At 41.0% G+C, this 10,589-nt stretch overlaps 1 protein-coding gene across 1 annotated transcript in view; it reads right to left on the bottom strand.

Annotated features, from left to right (window-relative positions):
• Window positions 1-6,462: 6,462 nt before the first annotated feature.
• spata20 (spermatogenesis associated 20) overlaps window positions 6,463-10,589 on the bottom strand; it is a 60,444-nt gene continuing 56,317 nt past the window's right edge. Inside the window, 1 exon segment of the mRNA XM_032502376.1 lies at window positions 6,463-7,550. Within this exon segment, the coding sequence (XP_032358267.1) occupies window positions 7,356-7,550 (195 nt within the window). The 3' untranslated portion in view covers window positions 6,463-7,355.

Raw genomic sequence — 10,589 nt, 5'->3', positions numbered from 1 at the left:
CCATTACAAAGCTTGCAGGATATGTTTTATTACGACGTTGGACCCCATGTGGGAAATTACACTGAAGTCGCTATTGAGAAAAAAGGTTTGAACCTGCAAATCGTGGCTAAATCTTTGAGTATCTTTGTAGTTGCTTTGGTCGTTTTGTAGATACTTTATTTTGCCATCGATTTGTAGTAGTCTTGTGTCTCTTTGTGGTAATTATGTGTCAATTTGTAGTTGTCTTGTAGTTATTTTGTATCTGTTTATAGTTGTATTGCCCCTTTCCATATTTGTTGTGATTCTCTTTGCAGCTGTTTTAAATCTCTTTTAAGTTTAGTTGTGGTGATTTTGAGTCCCTTCTTGGTTGGTTTGTGTCTCGTTGCGTGACATGTAAGGCTAGGGGGGCCCCTAACACTTTGGGCCCCTCAACCTGAGCTCGGTATGCCCGTTCAGTAAAACGTCAATGCCCAAGTGTCAGACCATTCAATTCAATTCAATTTTATTTGTATTAATTCATAACAAGAGTTATCTCAAGACACTTTACAGATAGAGTTGGTCTAGACCACATTCTATAATTTACAAAGACGCAACTCCAGTAATTCCCCCAAGAGCAAGCATTTAGTGTGGCAGTGGTGAGGATAAACTCCCTTATAACCCTTGTATTGTCTTCACTTTTGGGACCTTCTCGTGTCCCTCGGGTCAGACTGACCTGTGACTTATATGGGATTTTATAAGCAATTCTGAAATAAAATTTTACTTCATAATCTAATAACAAATATTGTCTTTATCTCAATTTCAAACAATTGAGATAACATATATGTTTAGGGAATGCAATCAGTCTCTACTAGAACACAATTAAAAATGGAAGTGTGATTCTTTTTTTGCCATAAAGTTATAATTCATGTTAAAAAGTGTGATCATTCTTCTCTTGGAAAAAACATAAGTTTTGGTCATATCCAGAATAATTTTCTGAATTGAGTCAGGAATACATGTTTATCACAGAAAATAAGGTAAGGCCATTGATTTTCAGGCAGAAAAAAATGTACTTGTACCATTTTTCTTCTTGTAAAAATTTGAAATGGGTCAATTTGACCCGAATACCATACAAGGGTTAAGGAGAAACCTGGGACAGACCCAGGCTCTTGGTAGGCGGTGTCTGGGTGCCGGTTGGGGGTGTGATGAACAGTGGCAAAAATAGTCACAATGAAAGATAATGGAACTATGACTAGAAATTGTAGTTGTAGCAGTTCATGGCGTAGCAGCACTGCAGGGTATTACAGGGTGTAGCAGGGCTCCGCAGGACGTAGCAGGGCACTGCAGGGCATTACAGAGTGTAGCAGGGAGCAGAGCATGACCACAGCAACAGCTGTAAACATGATTTAGGTGACCCCCTAATCCAAGGACAACTGCTAGTTGAAAAAACATAAGGACTCCAGGGAATAACTCCCCAGAGCCAAGTTAGTAACAAGCATTTCGGGGACGTTGGTCCACACAGATGGAAAGAAAGAGGAGAGAGGAGCTCAGTGTGTCAAAGAAAGTCCCCCGGCAGTCTAAAACTATAACAGCATAGTTAAGAGCTGGTGCAAGGCAAACCTGAGCCAGTATGGGTTCGTAGATGAATCTGACGACTATGAAGAGAAGCAGAGAACATACAAAGTTAGCAAGTAGCAGGTCAACTCATGAAGCGTTTAGCAGTAAAAGTGGCATATATTTATTTCAGGCTCTGGTGGAGACCAAAATAGAGCTAAATGAAGAGGGAATAATGGACTTACATTAAGAACCATGCCTTTATATTTGAAGGCTAACATTGCTCTGTCTGCTGGATGTGTAATGGATCAACTGTTTGCTAATTACTTGTAAATGTCGGTAAAAGAAATGTATCAATGTTGGGCTTTTAGCTAAGGTTGTTCTGCTGCCTCCCAGTGGCTAAAAACATCACTACACTTGTCTTGGGAGCACATCACAGATGTCAAACTGACACGCTAGTCGTTCTGTTGTGGCCTTGTGAAGCACCATAGGTGCAGAATTGGTTGTCTTGCTCTACCACATACTGCATGAGACAAAGTTATATTGTGTCCGATGCTCATTTTCATTCCAAAAATGCCTGTTGGTTCTTGGTGATATTGTGTGGTCTCATCATCTCATCACCCAAGCATAAAGCCATTGTTGCTAAAAGAAAGAGGAGGTGTGAATGTCCTCTTTGTTTTTTCAGCTCAGTGACAGAAGAGTAGAATAAGAGCATCCTTGTATCCCCCATACCCACTGCGTCTTTGAATGTTCCTCTTCTTTCCAAGTTAGTGTGTTGCTGTTCTCAGCCCCGTGGCCTCATTATCACACAGGCAGACTGAAACACAGCAGCCATATCTGAGAGCAAGCACAATAGCCCACACACAACCTTAAATGGCCTTACTTCACAGAAACTTAAACACACAAACTGGTGTGTATCAATAATAATCCCATTGTTGATCAACACGGTAGATCATATTTTAGTCAATTGATGCAGTAATAATGTTAAAATAACTGGCTTGGCAGACTGACAACTATTTTTCTGTCAAACTTGGTAACTACATTTTAAGGTTACAAAACGTACTTGGGGTGTACCACAAAGGTCAATACTGGGCCCCATTTATTTTTTTCACATGCTTCCTATTGGTCACATAGTTAGTAGTCGTGGTTCATGGTTTCATTTTTCAATCCACCACTTTAGTCTGGACTGTACTGTTTAAGCTGTGGATAAATGTCCATAAAACTGTATGGAGAAATCCATGGTTTCCAGATGGCGTCTCCTTATGACTTTCCTGTGTTTTAATGTATCCAATGGAGTATATTGACATCTTATTATACTTTTTACACATTTTACTGAGCATTGTAGGAGGGAGCCTAAGATCTATTTTTCATTGCCAACAAAAACTTTAACTGTTACATATTATTATAATACAATGTGTAAACATTTAGTTCAAAGCAGAGCAGAAAATGTTTATGTATCTCTATCTGATCTACTCAGCCCATTTGTTTTGGGACAGACACTTAGCTCAGTGGTTTTAAGTGACCATGCCATGTTATATAAACTATGGCATTGCAAACTTTTTTTTCATTATAGTCAAATAACATAACCTTTTACAACTGACTAAACTGATTTGTATGACTTTTTTTTTTAAATGTTGGCTTTATTTGGCTTTATTTTTCACTGTATAATCTTATTACTGTCTTTTGTTTACCCAAAAAGTCCGCTTTTTGTATGTTGCTATGGAATATGGTATACAAATACAGTTATTATCTTTGCTGATCTGTGGCGCGTAGATGACAGCGGCATAATTAGCGGGGCCAAGAAGTTCACCGGGGTGGACCACTAATCTCAGCGTTAATTAAAAATCAGCTTGTGCAGCTCATCAAAACAAATAGGGCAGAACAATAACGAGAGGAGAGATGGAATTCAAGAAGGGAGGTGGGATAACAAATGGGGCGTATACATTTGAGTAAGAAAAGGAGACAGAATGAATAAAATGAGAAGACAGTGGTTCTAACATTCTTACAGAGCATGAGTGTGCCTGTAACCAAAGACATTGGTAGAAGATGATAGAGTAAGACACCGGGGAGGGGAGAAGACGTAAGAATGAGGAGGAATTAAGAAATGCACGAAAAAGAGCCCCAAAGTGGGAAAAAGCATGACTTTTCACAATCTGACAGGTTAAGAAAAGGGAGGTTGTGACCCAGCAGCTAAAATGGCACAGAGCGATCCCCCCCCCTCCCCTACCCCCTCTCTCATCTTCACCCTGTTTTCGGTTCCTCTCTTGGCAATTCCTTGTTCTTCCACGGAATCAGCCGCCTGCCAAAATGACTTCCCTGGTTATTGAGGCGCCAGATCTGAGAGCACTGGAGGGGGAGAATTGGCAGACAGAAGCATAGAGAGCCAAAGAGGAGTGAAAGCAAAAGTAAATAAATGCAGATGGTCTTTGTTTTCACAGTACGTCGGTGGATAACATGGCGAGTCGTGTCACCTCTCGGGGCGAGGTGAGGGATACAAGGTTGCCGCCACGTCATGATGGAAACATCACGTTTGCTGTGTTCCTCCTCCCGTCTTTTCTTCTCCATTTTTTCCCAGAGCAGGACCCTCTGAAATAAACTCCCTCGTCTCTCTCTCTCACACACACACACACACACACACACACACAGACACACACCTTCTGACGTCTGACGGCCGACGCAGACTGTGTGAATCTAGACTTACTCTGTTGCAGGTCTCTGCAGCATGGTGGGGGTCTGGACCTTCCAGTGTCTGAAACAACACACAACACACACACACACACACACACACACACACACACACACACACATTAGTTGAATGTAACCAAGCACTACAGTACTGTACTGAAGTACAAACTTTATGTACTTTTCTTACTTTATCATTTCCCGCCACTTTCTACTTCTACTCCGTTACATTGATAAGAGAAATATTGTGCTTTTAATCCCACTACATTCATCTGGCACACACACACACACGTAGTTTAAAAAACACAATGTTGTAAATTAAACTAACCAACAATATATCAGCCTACAAGTCTGGCTGAAATAATTAGACGATTCAACACTTTGTGGATTGACATAACTGTTTGGATCGTGTCCAGTTTCTAAAATGTGAGGATTTTTTTTTGCAGGGAGTACTTTTACTTATATTATTTTAAGAATCCTATCCTGATGATACTTATAGACTTTTACTTAAGTAACATTTTCAATGCTGGAATTTTAATTTTAACAGAGTATTTTTACACTGTGGTATTAGTACTTTTACTTAAGTCAAGGATCAGAATTCTTCTTCCACCACTGACAGTCACACAGAGTTTAAATTACCTTTGTCCAGCCGGCTGGGGGATGAGACAAGGCACTGAATACACAACAGTGGGTTTCTCCCTGTATGATGAATATTTAGAGCAAAAAAGAAGACAGACTGCTGGGACACATTCTCTCTCTTTCTGCAGGAGTTTCCCCATCTTGGACTGAGAGAAAGAACCCATCATAAAAATGTCCCAAGAATATCCAACATGTAATTTTTCTTCTCTGCCTTGATATTTTACCAACGGGTGTTTTCAAAATGTTTTGAATTATTTGGCTTCTTTCAGGAATCTTTCCACAGGCCGTGAAAACTGCAGTAATCAAGCCATTCTTAAAAAAGAACAATCTAGACACATCACTAATGAGCAACTATAGGCCAATATCAAACCTTCCGTTTTCAAGTAAAATCATTGAAAAAGCAGTTTTTCAGCAACTCAACTATTTCTTATCACTAAACAACAGTTTTGATCCCTTTTAGTCGGGTTTCCGACCACACCACAGCACTGCGACGGCTCTTGTCAAAGTCTTTAATGACATCCACCTTAACACAGAGAGTGGCAGTCTTAGTATTACTTGATCTCAGTGCTGCATTTGACACGGTCGACCATGACATACTACTAGACCGATTGGAAAACTGGGTTGGCCTTTCTGGCTCAGTACTAAACTGGTTTGAATCCTACTTACAGAATAGGGATTAATTTGTGTCAATAGGTAATTATACATCTGAGCATACAAATATGACGTGCGGAGTTCCCCAAGGCTCCATTCTGGGGCCTCTTCTGTTTAACATCTACATGCTTCCACTGGCTCAGATTATAAAAAACAATAAAATAAGTTACCATAGTTATGCGGACAACACACAAATTTACATAACCTTATCGCCAGGGGGCTATAGTCCAATACAAAAACTAACTAAGTGTATTGAACAAATTAACGGCTGGATGTACCAGAACTTTCGGAAATTAAAGGAAGGAAAAACTGAGCTGGTTGTTTTTTCGGAGCAAAAGAGGAACGATTAAAAGTCTGCGCACAGCTTCAAACAACAATGTTAAAAACAACAGACAAAGCCAGAAATCTTTTCACAGCCACATTAACCCTCATGTTGTCCTTGGGTCAAATTTGACCCGTTTTCTGTTTTGAAAAAAAATCTGGGCACAAAAAATGAGCCGTTGGAATAAGAACAGAAAATTTCAACGTTATAAATATCAACAATGCAAAATGTCGGAAAAAGCAATAATAATGTTGATAAAAAGTGACCAAAAAGTTCTTTTAAATCAAGGCTGAAGACCTTTCTTTTTGACGTTGCCTTTCTCTAAATGGTTGTTCATTTCTTTCATGTTTAATTTTATTATACTGCATTGTAACTTTTATTTCTGTGTTTTATCTGTTTTCTATTTTAATTTTATAATTTAACTTTTTATTCTTGTTTTTTTTTTTAAAACTATTTTTTAACTGATTTTGTGTAAAGCCCTTTGAATTGCCCTGTTGCTGAAATGTGCTATACAAACAAAGCTGCCTTGCCTTGCCTTATATTCTTAAAATTGTAAAGCAAAAATATAAAAAAACAGACTCTTAAATCAGCTTGAGTGACCCAGAGAATTAGTGCAAAAAAAAAGACATTAATTCCAAAAATGAAATGCACACTGCTTATAAAGGGAAATGTATTTATTATTCAGGGTTGTGCGTATACATGCTGTGTATTGATGTTGTCTAAACCTCAAAAGAATAGCCATCAGACACGCGTCAGCAGCGGGGGAGAAGAATCCCCTCACGCTGGATCAAAGATAACGGGAGTGAGAACAGATAGTATTTGGAGGATCGGAAGAGAGAGCAGCTTCTTCGCTGTGTTGTTGCAACAAATGAAATGCACCCAAGCTTTAGAAATGTATGCACATGGAGATATACAAACCTGCTAACCAACCTTTCTTTTGTTTTTTATACACACTCACATGTCTCCACTATTAGATCCATGCGACATGAATGCGGGAGCTGGAACACAGGGCCAGGAGAGGACAACAGGGCACATTGGTTCATCTGCAAAATATTGCCAGTCCAATTCATCCAAGTTATCTTATGTCATGGTCTATTAAGAGTCTGTAGTTAAATTCTGGGCAAACAGTCAAGCCAGGACATTTTGTACAAGTGCTACATATTTTCAGTAGGCTGCCACTGCTGCTCTGCATATTTCTTTATAAGGACAATTAGATACCTGAATTTCAATATTTCAACCGTCCCTGAAAGCCTGCTGAAAAAAACGAGTTGATATTTGAGGTAATACTGTCGCTGGTCTTCCTAATAAAGAATATGCTGGAGTTACACGTTTGGAATAAACAAGGACAAAAGCCCCAGTCTTCTCATGGTGCTGTAACTATTCCTACCAATGTAGCGTATTTATTTTTTAAGCATTGGCATTCTTATATGGCAAAGTCAGATTCACTAGAACAGAAACAGCAGAAATAGACTAGGCCAGGCCTGCAGATTGGAAGAGTGTAGTCTGTGAAGATTACAGCCCTCCTGTTGAATATCAGTCAATTCTTCAGTCGTCACTCTGAATGTATGTCTGTGGTCCCGTCCAGCAGGAGCCTGCGTAGTTCCTGGGGGTCAGTGACGGGAAGAGAGCAGGTGAAGTCTTGGCAGACGTAGGCTGTGGCGACACCACCCAGCTGGGACATGGAGGAGAGGAAGGGCAGACGCTGGCGCGGGAAACCGTCTGCATCGCCGTTAATGAGCATCAAAACCTGCCAGAGGGAGAAGGCATAAAGGTGGAAGAAACATTAGTTTAACATGTCTGTATGACTATTTTGGCATAATAGTATAATGATACCGAACACAAACATAATGGAAATACAAACAGGGGCATTTTTTTTTTCGGTGGAGCATCTCATCAGGGGATGGGTCCCAGTTGTGAAAGTGATCAGTTTCTATTTTTCATTTAACAACTACACAATTATCCCTAGGTATTCAGACAACAAAACTCGTTAAAATAACGTTCAATCTTGGCTCAGGAGCTGACAACAGAGCATGTGGAAAGATATTCAATTCAATTTTATTTATAGTATCGAGAGTTATCTCGAGACACTTTACAGATAGAGTAGGTCTAGACCACACTCTATAATTGACTATTAAATTCCAGTAATTCCCCCAAGAGCAAGCATTGAGTGTGACAGTGGCGAGGATAAACTCTGTTTTAAGGAGAAACCTTGGACAGGACGTAGCTGGACGTCACAGGACGTAGCAGGACGTGGATATGTGCTTTATGTCTAATGCTTGTAAGAGCAGTGGTTCCCAAATAAACCTCAACTCCGTTGCTACACAGTGTCCCAGTATGTGTGTGTGTGTGTGTGTGCCGGACAGGCCGTAGAGCGAAGTTAAAGACGGCTGCCCTGTCCATCCCTAAGGCAGCTTCCTGTCAAACACCTGTCATTTCCTCCAGGCCCGGCAACACCCGTGGTTCACAACGGAGCGGGAAATGACAACATAAACAACAAGCAGAGACAGAAATGATACAAGGAGGGAGTGGAGGAGGAGACAGAAAGGCAGAATGTGGCGAAAGATCCGCTGATACATCTCATCTCAGGTCAAGTTCTGCCAGAGAAGACTGACATGCACGTCAGACGGCAGACTGATGGGTCAATCAGAATACATCAAAGGGTACACAAATACTGATGGCTGTTGGCTTGATTGACTGTCAGAGCTGGACAAAATGCGGGAAATGTCCATCATTTCAATTCACCTTGCAGTATAAAATGCACTTATAGCTATGTTGTATGTATAGCTGCTGAATTGACATTGCGATGCTGCCATGTTTGCCTGTGTCACCGATAGTTGAGGACAGGACATCAGTGTTTCTTGCCACAACAACAAAAACAAACAACAGAATTTAACACAAATGGGTGAAATTTCTGTTTGTACGATGAGATTATAACAAATGATTTCTTGCATAATAGGGCTGGGTATAAACCTCATTATGTTGTTGTACCAAGCAAAAGAGAAATAAAGAGAAAACCATCAAGTGTAATAAGGTCTGGATTCACCACATATTGATTCTAGGAAAGGAGGAAAAACGTTCCGGGTTGTTTGCATTTCTTTAAACCAATCACAATGGTCTTTGGATGCAGCAATGGTGGCTCTGCAAAATAGTCTCGGGAAGGAACTTGTTGCTTGATGGTGTTTAAAGTGCTTTTTACATCTTCTCTCTTCTTTTGCCTTCTCGCCTTCCCCACCTACTCAAAAAGCTGGCAACCACCTAGATCTCATGTTCACCAGAAACTGCTTTACATCCAACCTATAAAAAATTCTAAATCCTTGGACTGTTGGCGAGGTATGAAAAAAATGTTTTTGGCGATCTTCACCGCTGTGAGTAAATGCACAAGGAAAAAGGTTTGAATGCACACTCGACTCTAGGCACTATGTGCACAGTATATTTATGTATTTCTTCATAACAGTTGTGTAACTGCTATAATTCATCTTATATTTTTGAGTGCGGGCTTAATTGAATCATTAAATGCTAAGCTGTCAATTGTTGTGCTGCATGAATGTAAATTTTGGAGATTTAATGCTTTAAAGTTATACAAACATTTATGAGTGTAGTAATCAGCGACGGAAGTGTACGGTGCACGTTAAGAGGTCCTATGACATGAAAATTTCACTTTATGAGGTTTTTCAACATTAGTATGATCCCCAGCCTGCCTATGGTCCCCCAGTGGCTGGAAATGGTGATAGGTGTAAACCGAGCCCTGGGTATCCTGCTCTGCCTTTGGGAAAATGAAAACGGCTTTCTCTGCTTTGCCCGCACGAGAATTTGGCCCACCCATGAGAGAGAGACATTATGGCTTTCAAACGAGCAAAGTGGTACTTGGTCAAGGCCAGACCCCCACCCTCCACCTCCCCCCCTCCTCCTCAGTAGCCCTTATAGCTCCAGATCCAGAAATGGCACATCCTAAGGAAAGCTCAATGTGGGACTGACTCTAGTTGCTGTAATTCCACACCAAGCTTGAATTTCGGATATGGTGTTAGGGGACCACTAAGGTCTATATAAAAGCATCCAAAATGCAGCATGTCATAGGACCTTTAATAATGCATGCACCTGCCTTCACCCTAAATCTAAACTTGGCTATTAGAGCAGACACTCTATCTTCTGGCCTCTGTCTGCCAGCCAGCATTCACCCAGGCCATCATGCAAAACGGTTTGCATCTGCTCCATCCTGTCTCAATGAGACCTCATGCTCTCATACAACAGCCGCCTTAATGCGCCCCAAGGGCTCCACTCAGCCATTTAGGTGCTCATTTGTGCAAGTAGGCACCTGCACTTCTAATGCCAAGAAATCATCAATGGGTTACGCTTGGCGTCTCCTGTCATTGAAGACTGCACCACTGCAGCGGTGGGGTGATTCTGTTCCCAGTTCTAAATGAGAAGCCTGGTAAATGAAAATGTGAAATTCCTCCTTAGGGGATGATGAAGGGATGCTGCCCTATCTTATCTTATTCTCTGCAGTGATGCTGGGAAACCTCTGCACACAGCTCAGAGCATAAACCACCTGAAAAACAGGATTCACACAGATCACTGTAGAGGGTTGGCAGAAAACACCTTAAAGGGTTTAATACACACACACACACACACACACACACACACACACACACACACACACACACAACACACACACACACACACACAGGAGAAGACTGGTGAGGAGTGTGATGGAATGTGGTCATAGCGGTGTGACCGTTGCTATGCACACGGGAGGAGGATTTCCCTGCCAAGCCAAAACCTTTGCCTC

This window comes from Etheostoma spectabile, chromosome 21 (assembly GCF_008692095.1).
Source record: "Etheostoma spectabile isolate EspeVRDwgs_2016 chromosome 21, UIUC_Espe_1.0, whole genome shotgun sequence".
Lineage (NCBI taxonomy): Eukaryota > Metazoa > Chordata > Actinopteri > Perciformes > Percidae > Etheostoma > Etheostoma spectabile.
The sequence above is the reverse complement of the archived record's forward strand: the minus strand, read 5'-3'. Positions and strand labels throughout refer to the sequence as shown.